We start from the raw sequence: 15,925 nt of genomic DNA, 5'->3' as shown, positions 1-15,925 counted from the left end.
TTAAAGAGGCCTGGACTGATCTCTGGGAACCAGAAGCTACTTTCTCTTTGAACAATCCATCCGAAAGCCCTTCCTATCTCTTTTCCCAGATTGAATTTAGAATTCGCCAGGTATGAGGAGACCTCAGGGTGAGCACCCAATCACCTCTCAGACGTGTCTTAATTCTGACAACAGATATATTAGGACCAAAAATTGCGAGATAACTAGTAATTCTTTTTTTCTGGTGCAAAAGGGGGAAACTGAGGCATGGTGTAGTTAAAAGACCAAGGTCACCGGGTCAGTTCTTGAAAACTTCAGTCTAAGAATCACCTCGTTTGAGATTCATTTATTGGTACCAAGGATTGAAACCAGGGGCATTCAACCGCTGAGCCACAGACCCAGGCTTTTTTTATATTTAACTTGGAGGCAGCGTCTCGCTAAGTTGCCTGGGTTTCCTTAAATTGCTGAGGAGATTGGCTTTGAACTTGCGATCCTTTTGCCTCCTGAGTCTTTGGGATTACAGGCCTGCCTGGCTCATTTATTTTTATTTATTTATTTTTTTAAGAGAGAGGGAGAGAGAAGAAGAGAGAGAGAGAGAGAATTTTTAAATATTTATTTTTTAGTTTTCGGCGGACACAACATCTTTGTTTGTATGTGGTGCTGAGGATCGAACCCCGGCCACACACATGCCAGGCGAGCGCGCTACCGTTTGAGCCACATCCCCAGCCTCTGGCTCATTTAATTTTAAAATACAGATTCTTGAACCCCAACTACCAAAGATTTTTAAATCAGTAAATCTGGTATGTATCCCTGGAGTGTGAGTGTGTGTGCGTGTGTGTTTATGGAATCCAGGGCCTTGGGCATGCTGGACAGGCATGGGATCTTTATTTGAATAAACTTCTCTGGTGATTATGATGGAAGAGATTAACAGACTTTACACTTTACTTTTTTTTTTTTTTTTTTGTACTGGGGATGGAACTCAGGGACACTACCATGGAGCTACATCCCCAGATATTTTATTTTGAGACAGGGTATCAGTGAATTGCCTATGCTGGCCTTGAATTTTGCGATCCTTCTTGCCTCAGCCTCTCAAATTGCTGGGATTACAGTCCTGCACATCCTTGCCTGGCTTGCACACCATTCGGGAAAAACACTGAGAAATAAACATAGGAAAGACTTCTTTGGCCTGTCCATTTTGTGAACCTAGGAAGTTCTAAAGAGAATGAAAATTCTGGTATCATTTTAGAAAGCTAGAACCAAACACTATGCACATTTTGTCTCCTGCTGATACATGCCACATTTTTAGCTTCAATTGGCATGTCATGAGTGTTTTACTTAAACCCCATATTTCCAGTCCTTTTTATTTTTATATGGAAAGAATAACGTAGACCATCTTGCACAAAAGAGAATGTAGGTTGTTGTTTTGCTTGAATTTCTGTATGTTTCTGTTTTAATTCCCTATTTAAATGTATATTTCTGTAAATATTGTACAAGGAGAAAGTGCCAAGGATCCAAAGAAACTATTTTGAAATGAAAAGTCTCTTCCTGGTTTAATATAGCCTGACAGATGGACACCTACTACACTCAGATTTCCTTCTCTTTTATTTTTATGAATGATAGAAGGAAGAAATGATTCATCCATGAACTCAGAATTTTCATGTCTTTGTTAAAGGAAGTAAAGGTTTATCAGGGAATTGGTAAAATCTCCACACCTAGTTATATAAAAGAATAGACCCCAGGATTTGGGGCTGATCCTTCTGGACATAAAATTAACTTTCCAGACTAATTGTGTTTAGCTATTTTCTTACTTCATTATTTGTGTGTGTGGAGGGGAACTATAAAAAGGGAAGCAGGAAAAGAATGGATAGAAGGCATTTAAAAAAATTTAAAAATATGGTACTCAGCCAGATATAGTGGCACACACCTATAATCCTACCAACTCTGGAAACTGAGGCAGGAAGAATGCAAATTTGAGGCTGGCCTGAAGAATCTGGGGAGATCCTGTCTCAAAAAATGAAAAGAAAATGAATTACAGTAGATGGGGCAGAGAGAGAAGATGTGAGGGAAGGGGAGGGGGGATAGTAGGGGATAGGAAAGGTAGCAGAGGGGCTGGGGATGTGGCTCAAGCGGTAGTGCGCTCGCCTGGCAAGCGTGCGGCCCGGGTTCGATCCTCAACACCACATACAAACAAAGATGTTGTGTCCGCCGAGAACTAAAAAATAAATATTAAAAATTCTCTCTCTCTTTCTCTCCTCTATCTTAAAAAAAAAAAAAAAGGTAGCAGAATACAACAGTTACTAAGAGGGCATTATGTAAAATTGTGGATGTGTAACCAAGGTGATTCTGCAATCTACATTTGGGGTAAAAATTGGGAGTTCATAACCCACTTCAATCTAATGTATGAAATATGATATGTCAAGAGCTTTGTAATGTTGTGAACAACCAATAAAAAATAAATAAATAAAGGATATAGGAAAGAAAAGTTATTTTGAGGTTTTATTGTAAATAGTAATGAGATCATTACTATTACTATTGAAATCTTTGTTTATTATTTGAATGATTTCTTTAAAAAAATTTAAAAAAAAATGAAAAGAACTAGGAATGTAGCTGAGTGGTAGAATGCCCCTGATTTTAATCTCCACACACACACACACACACAGCTATTTTCATTTATCCTAGTTTAAACTGTTAATTCCAAGAAAGTTATTTATTTATGTGCTTATTAATGTCTTGTATTCCATGCAATGACTAATAAGGAGCCAAGAAGGCCCAATTAGAGATGCTTATCATCATCATCATCATCATCATTATTTTGTAGTACTGGGGATTAGAACCCAGGGCTTTACATATGCTACGTAATCACTCTACCAATGAGCAACATCCCCATCCCCTTTCTCATTTTTTTTTTTTTTTGACTTTGAGACAGGGTCTTGTTGTATTGCCCAGGCTGGCCTTGAACTTGACATCCTCCTGCCTCAGTCTACCAAGTAGCTGGGATTACAGGTGCAGGTTATCATGTCTGCCCATTCATTCTGAAATGACAGTTAAATTCCACTTATTCACATCATGTGTGGCTCAGTGGTAACTCACTTGTCTAGCATGCATGAGGCCCTGATTTAATTCCTAGCATCCAAAAATAAATAAATGAAATTGCACTTATCTTTCTGTGTTTAGCTCATGTAACATCACCTATGGGAAGTCCTTTACTCCTCTTAACTGTCAGTACTTCTCTCTTGTGTCTACTCTGATCAGCATTTTGTAGTTAACTATGTTGTATCCCTTATCATGTTCTTGATTGTAGTTTTATCTAACTTTATAATCTTTGGCATTCTTTGTGCCCAGCACGATGCTTCGCACATAGGAAGTTTCTTTCTTTTCTTTAGTGACAGTGGAATTGAACCCGCAGGGTCCTTTCAGTTTTTTTATTTTGAGATAGAGTCTTGCTAAATTGCTTAGGGCCTCGCTAAATTGTTGAGGTTGGTCTTGAATTTGCAATCCTCCTGCCTCAACCTCGAGAGTCTCTAGGATTACAATCTTGGGCCACGAATCCCAACAGGTACTGTCATTATTATTAACACTAGTATTTATAATAACATAAGAGAATTAATGCTATATATCTATTGATATTAATACTAGAAAAAGAACCATAAATCAAATAAGTCCATAAAGGAGTCCTATTAGTATTTCAATGTTTGTCTGCATTGTTGTTAGTACTCTAACAATCTATGTAATAGTAACAAATGCTAAGAAAGTCCGGACTTGGCAGAAACTACAAATCCCACAATCCCATGCTCTTAGTTGGGCGGAGGGTAGTGGGGGATATCGTCGCACCCGGATGTAAGTGAAAACTACGTTTCCCAGAATGCATCACTCCTACTTCTCCAGTATAAATACTCCATCCGGGTTCTTCGAGATGCTGTTTGGCGACTCGTCGCCATTCCCGGAGCAGCTCGCCCTCGGCCTAGAGGCGAGTGTCGGTCGCTGTGTCGGAGACATTCGTCCCCGACACCAAGACAGCCAGCTCTCTCTCCTGCCCCGCGGCGGGAGAGCGTGTCCGGCCGGCCGGCGGGGCTCGCGCACCCTCCCTCGCCTCCCCTTCCCCTGCAAGCCTCCGCCCCGCCAGGCCCGGCCCGGACTCCCGAGCCCCGGCCTACTCCTCCTTCTTGGTCACCGCCGTCGCTGGGCTCGGTAGCCCCGCCTGCCGCTTCTCCTCCCAATTTGAGAAGCCAAGGAAGGAAACAAGGAAAAATGTCGCCATGAAGGCCGAGAACCGCTGCCGCCGCCGACCCCCGCCGGCCCTGAACGCCATGAGCCTGGGTCCCCGCCGCGCCCGCTCCGCTCCGACCGCCGCCGCCGCCGAGGCCCCCGTTGATGCCGCAGAGCTCCCCCAGCGCCGCCGCCACCGCCTCCGACATGGACAAGAACAGCGGCTCCAACAGCTCCTCCGCCTCTTCGGGCAGCAGCAAAGGACAACAACCGCCCCGCTCCGCCTCGGCGGGGCCAGCCGGCGAGTCTAAACCCAAGAGCGGTAAGATCGGGCCCACGGGAGCGGGCTGGGGGCGACTGCTGTCTTGTTGGGTCCCCTAGGGACAAACCACACTGTCTACTCCAGTTCCTTTCTCACCACCATCTTCATGGCTCAAATTATTTACAATTAAGTTAATCAGTACCGTACAGCGTGGTTTATGTGGATCCTTGCATCAAAACTTAAAACAGCTGGTAAAGTAGTAGATGCTATTCCTTTCCCCATTTTGCAGATGAGTTTTGAAAAGGGTAAGGTCACTCAGCGTGAGCAGGCCTTGAGACCTGGTTTAACGGACTCATCAGTCCATGCTCTAAGAACTACTAAGTTTGTTGTACGTTTATGTTGAATTAGCATTGGATAGTATTCAAATTTAAACAAGAAAGGGTAGGACTTTTCAAACTCAAGTCTAATATAGTTAGCAGTGAAGAGTGCAGATTCTGAATTCAATATTTTTGGGTTCAGGCCTTGAGTGTCCGAGTTTCCTTATCTTTCAAGGTGGAACTAATATATTAAATAATAAATAGTTAAGAGTACCTGACACCTATTAGGCACCCAAAACATTATGCCTGTTTTTGTGTTTTAACAGGGAAGATATTTCTGGTCATATTTAAGTTGTGACCATATGATAGCTGGCATTTATTGAGGGCTCCCATGGACCAAGTACTAGTCTAGGCTAGTGCATCTGTTATCACTACTCCATCATTAACTTGTCTGGCAAGGTAGAATTGTTCCTATTTAAGGAAGGAACAAGCTGAAAAGGTAGAATGTTAGGAGTTGGCAGAGTCTGGAGTCTGTTCTCCATCTTATTTCAAAGCCTGTGTACTAGTTTCTTCTCTTTTGTATTTCCATTATATTAATGGTACTAGAAAGGTGTTTTTGGTGAGAGTGGGGGTATTTGGCAGAGGGAAACATTTGGAATCCTTAAACGTAGAGGTCCAGTTGCTTAAAACTTAAGTTTAAAAAACTGGAAGGCTAACTTAAACTCTAAGGTTTACTGATGAGTTCAGAGTTTAGCAGCTGGTTATGACAAACTTGTTTACCTGGTGTGCCTGAGGACTTGTAGAGGTTGCTGATGGAACTCAGGTGGAAACTGCTTGTCTCCATAATAAAGTAATGCTTTAAATATTTAAGGATTAGCATAAACTCTCAGGCCAATCAGGAACTTGTATGTAGACTAATTTGGGGGTTTTATACGTGTGGATCTTTATTATGATCCCTCCAAAGATTAAGGATAGTCCTTTTGGCCAGTGTTGGAATTGGTTTAGTGTGGTCTGCGTTTTTCTCAAGGCAGTTGATAATAGCTTTTCTTTTGCGCTCTGTTTTCCAGGTATGATATTATATAATGATTTGGATCTCCAACTATCTGAATTCTGTTTTTCTAGGACCCTTCTTTAAGCCACTAACAAACATTCATGAGTCAGCTGCAATAAATTTTATTGTTTAAAAAGTTTATTCCTTAGTAAGCAGTAGGTGAAAGCTTGTGATAACCCAGGAAAAAACAACAAAAACTGAGGTGTCTAAGGCATTTTACTCCTATGCCCTTTGAATGTTTAATGGAGCTGATTATCTAACTGTGAATTCTGTTATAGCTTGACCAAAGCAAATAATTTGTCAGCGTTTTCTTGTTGTTGTTTTTTTGGTACCAGGTATTGAATGCAGGGGTAGTCAACCACTGAATCACATCCCCAGCCTGTTTTTTTTTTTGAGACTGGGTCTCCCTAAGTTGCTGAGGCTGGCTTTGAATTTGCAATCCTCCTGCCTCGGCCTGCTGAGCCGCTGGAATTAACAGGCATGCACCACTGTGCCCAGCTAAGTGTTAATATTTCTAACAGTTAATTTGGATAGGTATTGTTTGGTTCATTCTCACTTTTTATTTTCTTGTCCTGGGGATTGAATCCAGGAGCACTTTACCTCTGAGATACATCCCCAGCCCTGTTTTGAGACAGGGTCTTGCCAAATTGCTGAGTCTGGCCTGGAACTTTGGATCCTCCTGTCTTGACTTCCCAAGTTGCTAGGATTGTGTGTGTACCCCACATGCCTGGTTCACTCTGACTTTTTAAAGTGATTTCTGTGTGTGTGTGTTTTGTTTTTTAAGTTGTAGGTGGACACAATACTTCAATCTTTATGTGGTGCTAAGGATCGAACCCAGTTAGGGGAGCACTCTACCACTGAGACAACCCCAGCCCGATTTCTGGTTTTTTAATGTGGTTAAATACTACAAAGTGAACTTAAAACTCTGGTTCCCTTTATTTATTTTGGTAGTGGAAATTGAACCCAGGGGCACTTTATCACTGAACTATATGCCCAACCTTTTTTACTTTTTGAGACAGGGACTTGCTAAATGTCTGGAGTGTCCTCAATTGTGCCACCATCCTGCCTCAATCTCTCCATGTGATTACAGGCAAGCACCACTAGTTCACCTTCTTAATTGGAAACTTCTGAGGAAGAAAATTCGTGTCAAGGATGTTAGATTTCATGAAGTATATAAGTGTGCTCCCAGGTGGCATTAGTTTTTTAAGTGTTTGTTAGAAAGTTTGACCATGTTTGCCCTTGTCAGCACCTACTTTCTTGGCTTGAAGGATGTTGCTTTGGCTGAATATACACTTCTATACCAACCACAATGTACCGCTTGCATTTAGGAATAGCTTGCATTTAGAAATATAGTTTATGGGAAGGGATTAAAAGATTAGCAAACTGGAGTGGGGTTTTGGCTTAGTGGTAGAGCCTCACCTAGCATGCTCGAGGCCCTAGGTTTGATCCTTAGCACCACATAAAAAAATGATAAAAATAAATCAAAATAAAGATATTAATGTCCTCCTACAACTAAAAAATAAATATTTTTAAAAATTAGCAAACTGTCTATATTGGCTGATTTTTTTTTTTTTAAAGAGAGAGAGAGAGAATTTTTAATATTTATTTTTTAGTTCTCGGTGAACACAACATCTTTGTTGGTATGTGGTGCTGAGGATGGAACCCGGGCCGCACACATGCCTGGCGAGCGTGCTACCACTTGAGCCACATCCCCAGCCCTATTGGCTGATTTTTAAACTTGATCTGAAGGGTAGCAAATGCTGCCTTAAGGGCATTATAGCTGGGTGGGGCAGGGTGGCAGGCACCTGTAATTCTGATACTTGGGAGGCGGAGGCAGGAGGATAGCAAGTTGGAGGCCAACCTGGGCAGTAGTGGGCAACATAAGGAGACCCGGTCTCAGGAAGCAAAATGATGGGGGAGGGGATACAGCTGATGCCAAAGCTGTTACAACAGATACTTGGAACCTTTGATACAATAACTCAGAGATGGTTGTGCTAAGGAAAAGGTACACTCTGGGTTTTGCATAATTTCATGAAAAGGTTTCTGAAGTATTACAAAAGCTGACTAAACACCTGATATAGTTGATCCTGTGGGAATTATTGAAAGGACAGCCTCAAATTTTAGAGTACCGAGTTAAAGGTAAAAAGGAGGGTGAGATGCAAACACATAGTTTGCCTTTTTTTTTAAGGTAAAGAACAAAAGATTTTTCATACTTAAATATTTAATCGTTTTCTGTCTCTTTCCTACCTCATGAGGAAAAAACTTTTGTTTCTATACTTTAAATCATGTGAGACACAAATGGTCATTTGCTTCCTAGCTACATAGCTGCATTTCCTTGAGCCTTTGTTTCTGTGGTCGGCTTGTTTGTGCTTCATTTGTACACAGGAAATGGATAAATTTGGTACTGGGATTTTCTTGATCTTTCCGACCAGAATTGCATACCACAGTTTCTTTGCCTTGGCTAATTGCTTCAAATATTTACAGAACATTCTTTTTCTTGAGTATACTTCTATAGCTTTATTCCAGTAGGGCTAACATGCTGTTCTTATAACATTTCAACAGTGAATATCCCATGATTATAAAACTCAGAGGAGAGAGATGTTTAGTGAGTAGAGAATTCATAGAGAAAGTAAAAAGAGGCAAGAAAGAGGCTAGGCAATTTATAGCCTAAGAGTGGACCCTGGCCAGGAACTAGACTGTTGCCCCATCCTGGGCCAATGGCACTGTCATGGAGGTTAAGGGAAGGTCAGTTATTATGAAGCAGTTATTTTGAGGTTGGTGGTATGAAGCACCGTCCTGATATTCTTCCTGTTGTTCTGGTAACAGAAGCTAGGTTACTAGGTAATCTGCTTTGAAGAATACCTCTGAGTTGTAAGTGAACCTGGCAGTTTTGACTTTGAAAATCGTGATTTTAAAGCCTTCAGTAAAACCACTTAGAAAAGTTATAAGAATTTGAGGGTCTGTTGGCTGGAGTCCTTGATTTATTATGTGGCTTAACAAGTTGGAAGTTTAGTGGGTACTCTTATCTAGAATGATTTTTATTTATTAGGCTTTCAAATCAAGGCAACTGTGTGCTAGCCACTATAGTAAACATCTTATAGAAGTTTTTTCTTATTCAGTGAGGAAGGAGGGTAAAGTATTAGTCCCATTGTACAGGTGAGAAAACCAGGGCTTAAGAGGCATTAGAGTTGGTTTGTCTAAGTAAATTCTTATGGAATCTTAGGAGACATTTATAAATATACTTTATATAATAAACTCAGCAAGCAAACTTATTGGCACATGCATCGTTCCTGATACCACCTCTCTCTTCCTTTCATTCAGAATTACTAATTACAGCTGGATTCAATTTGTTGTCAGTTGATTCTGTAGTAAGGCCATATGTTGCCCCTCTGGAGGTGCTTGTCAACCACTCTGGATGATGGGTAAGCAACTTGCTTGTGATTACAGCATGAATCAGCAACAGAAACTTCTTGGCTGGTATTCTGACCTCTAGGCTGTGCCACCTGTTAGAACTAGAGCTAGAAATGTTGATGATGCCAAATAATTTTAACTCTGGAAAACTCATGCCCCTTAATGGGGGAAGAGACTGCTGTTACTTTCCATTTGGGAAGTGTGGAAAAACTGATACTGGATTGTTTTTAAGTCTTTTGTTGACCCTGAGAGCCAAAGTTCTGGACTTGAGCCATTTAACTAATGCTCTTGTCCGTTCTGGATTGTGTCTTAACATTATTTATTCTTAGCACTTATTCTTAGCTCTGTGCATCAGAATCTCCTGAGGACCTTTTTTTTTTTTTTGCTACTGAGGATTGAACCCAGGGGTGCTTTCCTGATGAGCTACATCTCCTACATCTCTAGTCCTTTTTGCTTTTTGAGATAGGGTCCCACTAAATTGCTGAGGCTGGACTTGAACTTGAAGTCCTCCTGCCTCAGTCTCCTGAGTTGCTGGGATTACAGATACAGGCCACTATGCTCAGCCTGAAGACACTTTTAAAAAATACTTGTGGGGCCTTTTCCTGGCAATTCAATCTGATTCTTTAAGTCTGGATTGGGCCTTAGGGTCCTGGGTGTGCATAATTTTAAAACTGGAAGAGAGACTTTGTTGTGCAGCAAGGATTGAGAGCCATCATGCTGAGGTTTAAAACTTCACCATAAAACAAAAAGAACAAATTCTTTTTTTAAAAGACCAAAAGAAAAATGTCATCATAGACATTTTTTCCCAAGAACTTGACTTTTTTGTTTTCCAAAATCTAAAGTAGATCATCTCATTGCTTCTATTAGAGAAAAGAGCGTGAATTCTGTATATATATTCTGGCAAGCTATTTACAAAATATCTCAAATGGCACTACTAAATTTTATCTCTGGGTCCCAGGCAGGACAGTTCCTTCAATCTTTAGCTACTTACTGCCTGGATTGAGAGATAAGAGCCACAGTCTCTTGAGAGGTCTGACTTGATACCCTCAAGTAAGTAGAAGATGAGGAGGGAGTTGATTTTTTAGTCACTAAAATCACGAATTCTTATGTGATCTGTCATATAATCTGATTTACAAATGAGCAAGCAGTTCACTGTCCACCAGAGAGCATTTCTGTAAGTGTTATGAAATGGTTTCCTTGCTAGTGTGGTAATAAATGAAGAAATGAAAACAGTCCTCTTGCTGAATGCTAGTTTATTTTCTTAAGCTCTTACAGTGTAGAAATTGGCTTCACCTAAATTTGTGGAAACTGAAGTGCCTTTCTGGTGGAGGATCCTCTGACCTTTTTTTGTGTGTGTGCTGGAGATCCAACCCATGCATGTTAGGCAAGTGCTCTACTATTGGGATACATCCCCAGAAAGGTGCCTTGTTTGTTTGGGGAGTAATGAGAAATGAATTCAGGGATACTTTGCTACTGAGCTATAATATTTTCAGCCCTTTTTATTTTATTTTTTAATTTTGAGACAGAATCTTGCTAGGTTACTGAGGGTCTCATTAAATTGCTGAGGATGGACTCAAACTTGTTATCTTTTTGCTTTAGCCTCCCAAGGCTATGGAATTGCAGGTATGTGCCACCGGGCCTGTAGAAAGGTGCTTCCTTCTCTCTCTCTCTCTCTCTCTCTCTCTCTCTCTCTCTCTACTGGGGATTGAACTCGGGGGCATTCAATTACTGAGTCACATCTCCAGCCCTATTTTGTGTTTTATTTAGAGGCAGGGTCTTACTGAGTTGCTTAGCACCTTGCTGTTTCGGAGGCAATCCACTGTCCTCCTGTCAGTCATTGGGATTACAGGTATGCACCATAGTGCCTGGCCTAGGAAAGTGCTTCTCTTGAAAACAAGTTGAGTCAGATGCAGGATCATATGAAACAGCCTTGAATGATGACGTTTGGGGAATGTTTTCTTTTCTTTTTTTTTTCCTACAATGCTGGGGAATTAAACTAAAGGCCTTGCATGTGCCAAGCTATTATTACTTAGCTTTATGCTCTCAGCCCTTGTTTTCTTTGTATGTCTATTCTTATAAGACTTCATTGTTATCAAGAGTTGATGTGGAATGGGGTTAAGAAGAATGAAGCAGGAAAATGGCTGAGGTTAGTTTTCAGTGGTGAAGAGTTGGGCTGGGACTGTAGGCAGAGTGCTTGCCTAGCATGTGTGAGGCACTGAGTTCAATCCTTACACAACATAACAACAAAATAAAGACATGCAGTTCATACACAACTGGGGGCGGGGGAAGAGTTAGCCTGGAGTTCTGTATACCCTGAATTCATTTATATGGGAATTTTTTTTTTTTTTAACAGTGCTTAAGATATTGACCTTATGTATCCTAGGCAAGTGCTCTCACCAAGCTATACTCCCAGTTCATATTTGAAACTTTTCATGAAACTAACTTCGTTGGTTGAGGATAAGGCAAAATGTGAATGAGACCCAAAGCTTTACTTTTTGCTCGTGCGCCCCGTGTGTGTGTGTGTGTGTGTGTGTGTGTGTGTGTGTGTGTGTGTGTGTGTGTTTTTTTTTTTTTTGCAGGGCAGGGGGCGGTGTATTGGGATGAGAAGCCAGGGGTGCTTTACCACTGAACTACCTCCCTAGTCTTTTTTTTTTTTTTTTTTTTTTTGAGACAGGATCATGCTAAATTGTCAAAACTTGCCTGGAATTTGAGATTGAGATTGAGATCCTCCTGCCTCAGCCTCCTGAGTTGCTGGGATTACAGACATGTATCACCTGCCCAATTTAGCTTTACTTTCTAATTGCTACCACTGGTGCTGTGTTTGCTAATTGTTGCCAACCGAGGAGTAGGAAAAGTTCAGTTCTTTAGGTTAAAACTCTGGTCACTCTCCCTGTTTTATGGTCATTAGTGGATTAAGCCTACCCTGGCTGTGTTTCTGTAATGGTATATTCCGTTTACACTGCTACCATTTCATGTTATTGGTTCAATTTCTAGGTTGTAGTTGGTTAGATTTGGACAGGATGGCTTATCTCTCATTTATCCCATTAGTTGATTGAACTCATATTTCCTTTTATTTGAATTTATTTAGTCTGCTGTAAAGTAAGCTAGTGAACTTATCTGGGAAAAATTTCTTATAAATATTAGTTTTAAAAATTACTCAGATAAATCTTCAGAACAACAATTCTATGTAGTTAAGTCTTAGTCTTAGAGGTGAGGCCTGAGCACAGGAATCCCTTAAAAAGCTCATCTGAATGATTCCTGTGAATGACAGGATTGAAAACCACTGTAATAGGATGAAAGTGAATGGCTCCATTTCCCCCAAATTAACTGTCATTAACAGTGTGGTGTATTTCTTTGGTTTACATGGATCTATTAATTTATATACATTTTTTTTTTAAAGAGAGAGTGTGAGAGAGAGGGGGACAGAGAGAGAGAGAATTTTTAATATTTTTTAGTTCTCGGCGGACACAACATCTTCGTTTGTATGTGGTGCTGAGGATCGAACCCGGGCCGCACGCATGCCAGGCGAGCGCGCTACCGCTTGAGCCACATCCCCAGCCCTAATTTATATACTTTTAATATAAACAAGATGAAACTATATTTGGGAGAGTAGGAATCTTTGTAGTTCGTGCTGGAATCTCTTAATTTTATAAATTATCACTACCAAACCCTTAATTCTGAGCATAAAACTGATGGATCTTTTTTTTTTTTTTTTTTTTAATTTAATGAAAAGTCCTCCAATTTCAGTTAGGCTCAGTGCATGCCTATTCTATAGTCTCAGCTGCTCAAAAAGTTAAAGGGTGAGTATAGTTTGAGCCCAGGAGTTCAGGCCTGCTCTTTGAAAAAGCCACCCTCACTTTCCACTCTAAATTTTTGCTTTTAGTCATTAAATTATTATGTAGACTGGTTCATATTTCCATATTGCAATAGTATAATAATAGGGTGATTTAGGAAAAACTTTGTTTTTGGTGTTACTGTGGGCCTTGTGCACATAGGCATGTACTATACCACTGAGCTATATCTTCAACCTTCTTCAACCTTTTTCTACTTTTAGTTGTATATGATTCTGATAGGTTTGGTTTTATTATTTTTTTTTAAGTTGGTAAACTTAGCATGTATGAAGTATGCTCATGAAGGTTCTTTAATTTGGGACAAAAAAAAAATCCATGCAATTCTCTAGTGGAAAAAATAGAGCAATGAATATAAAATGTCTCTTTACACAAAATACACATGGTCAGCTGATTACAGCCTGTAATCCCAGTGGCTGGGATTGTGCCAACCCACAGGAGGATTGTGGCATCAAAGCCAGTCTCAGTAATGGCAAGGTGCTAAGCAACTCTGAGACCTTGTCTCTAAATAAGATACAAAATAGGACTGGGGATGTGGCTCAGTGGTTGAGTGAGTTCAATGACCCCGCAATCCTCCCTATTGCTAGTTATGAGAAATTCAGGTTTAAAATTAAGGCATTTTGATCTTTCAGTTAGAGTATTCGCAAGAGTAAAGTGAACTAGCATTCTCTTTTTTTTTTTAAGAGAGAGTGAGAGAGGGGGACAGAGAGAGAGAGAGAGAGAGTTTTAACATTTATTTATTTATTTATTTTTCTTAGTTCTCGGCGGACACAACATCTTTGTTGGTATGTGGTGCTGCTGAGGATCGAACCCGGGCTGCACGCATGCTAGGCGAGCGCGCTACCGCTTGAGCCACATCCCCAGCCCCTAGCATTCTCTTTTATAGTGCTGTTAGAACATAAATTGGTATAACACTTTTAGAAAGCAACTTGAAGATGTGTAAAAGACTTTTTTTTAACTATTTTTTTTTTAAGAGAGAGAGTGGGGAGAGAGAATTTTTAATATTTATTATTTAGTTCTCGGTGGACACAACATCTTTGTTGGTATGTGGTGCTGAGGATCGAACCCGGGCCGCACGCATGCCAGGCGAGCGTGCTACCACTTGAGCCACATCCCCAGCCCTGTAAAAGACTTTTAATGATCATACTTTATCAGCTAATTTCATTCTGAGAATTTGACATAGTCTATTAAAGCAGCAGAATTTTAGATGCTACCTAATATATTGTGCTGTAAATGTATGGCAGACAGAAGTCTAGGAATGGGTGAAAATGTTCAGAGTAACAAGTAAAAGACAATGTATCTTGTATGCTTGCCGTTTTACATAGAACATGTGGCAAGTATATTGAAAGGAAATTAAAACTATTAATAAGTCAGTGTTTTGTGGATACTGGCAACTTTATTTTTGGATAATTTCAAAATTTAATATTCTTATGTAATTGAAGGAAAAAAGCAAGAGACTTTTTTTTCCTTGTCCTAGGGATCGGACCTAGGCCTCACACAGGCAAGGCAAGCACTCTACCACTCAGCTATGTGCCCAGCCATTTTTTTTTTAATTTATTTTTTTGCAATAGTTGGGATTTATCCTGGAGTTTCCCTCAAAGCCAAGCAAGTACTTTACCACTGAGCTATAACCCAGCCCTTAGTTTAAATTTTATTTTGAGACGGGGTCATGCTAAGTTGTCCAGACTCACCTGGAACTCATGGTCCTCCTGAGGAGCTGAGATTACAGGTGTGAACCACTATGCCTGGCATAAGAAACATTTTTAAAAAGGATATAACTTGGATATAAATCAGACTCATCTAGTATTCTTTTAGAGTTCAACTTTTATTCTGTCAATTTAGTAGCTTCTCAGTTTGGCTTCTAAAACATAAATGTTGTTTTGCTTCTATGCCTCTTGACTATATCTGCTTAAGCCTAGGTCAGCCCTTGCAGTATAGAATAATGTCTTCTGTCCTGTCAGATAAAGTACTTTTTCTTAATATAGAATGGCTGTTTCCTTTCCTCTTTATCTGAATGGACTTTTACAAGATACATGCCTAGGCTTGTAAAAGAGACATTATGAACTGATAATCTCCATAGCTTGATCTGTATTCTATTTGTCCTGGGGGAGGGACTCCTTAGGCTATCATCAAAACAAAAATCCCGCATAAGGGTTGTCTCCCTCAAAGCACCAATGGCTGGCTAAATGCATATTTTTTGGAAGTTGTGGAAAAGTCCATTTTCTCTTTACTTAAACACAATTTTTCTGGGAGGTGGAGAAAAATTATTTCACTTATTTAAATATGTAACTTCTTAACTAATTCCTTTGTTTCTTCTTTTCAGATGGAAAGAATTCAAGTGGATCCAAGCGTTATAATCGCAAGCGTGAACCTTCCTACCCCAAAAATGAAAATTTTAGCAACCAGTCCCGTCGCTCCAATTCACAGAAAAGCAAAACTTTTAATAAGATGCCTCCTCAAAGGGGCGGCGGCAGCAGCAAACTCTTTAGCTCTTCTTTTAATGGTGGAAGACGAGATGAGGTATGGACTTTGAGATTGTCATTCTTAGAATATGAGCATGAGTTTTTTTGTTTTTCCTGTAGTTGAGAGAGGGGAGCAAGAGGTAGAAGAATGGGTAACCAAAGCAATCTTGAGTAGTTTAGATTTAACTAGATCTGGAGCTTTGCCTCTTTTTTCTTCTGAAGATTATTAAAATTTTCTGAGGAAGAAGGTTTCATAATTATGGAGTGTCGGAAATTATGGCATAATTTGGGACCTTACTTGTATATTAACCTGAACGCCTGTCAGCAAGAGTGAGTAATTATTCTGCTTGAATGGTCCATACTCTGTAACCATTACAGAATAAAATAGT

General features: G+C 40.1%; 1 protein-coding gene across 4 annotated transcripts in view; it reads left to right on the top strand.

Annotated features, from left to right (window-relative positions):
* Positions 1–3,884: 3,884 nt before the first annotated feature.
* Rnf10 (ring finger protein 10) overlaps positions 3,885–15,925 on the top strand; it is a 37,046-nt gene continuing 25,005 nt past the window's right edge. For 2 of the 4 annotated variants that reach the window (XM_040289392.2, XM_005336804.4), the window contains exons 1-2: positions 3,885–4,507; positions 15,398–15,594. In XM_040289392.2, the coding sequence (XP_040145326.1) occupies positions 4,351–4,507; positions 15,398–15,594 (354 nt within the window). In that variant the 5' untranslated portion in view covers positions 3,885–4,350. Of the gene's footprint in view, positions 4,508–9,136; positions 9,238–10,825; positions 10,850–15,397; positions 15,595–15,925 lie in introns of those variants that run through there. The other 2 variants (XM_021734233.3, XM_013363568.4) reach the window with 2 other exon arrangements.

The sequence above is a fragment of the Ictidomys tridecemlineatus genome, chromosome 2 (genome assembly GCF_052094955.1).
Source record: "Ictidomys tridecemlineatus isolate mIctTri1 chromosome 2, mIctTri1.hap1, whole genome shotgun sequence".
NCBI lineage: Eukaryota > Metazoa > Chordata > Mammalia > Rodentia > Sciuridae > Ictidomys > Ictidomys tridecemlineatus.
This window is presented reverse-complemented; position numbering and strand designations above follow the sequence as displayed.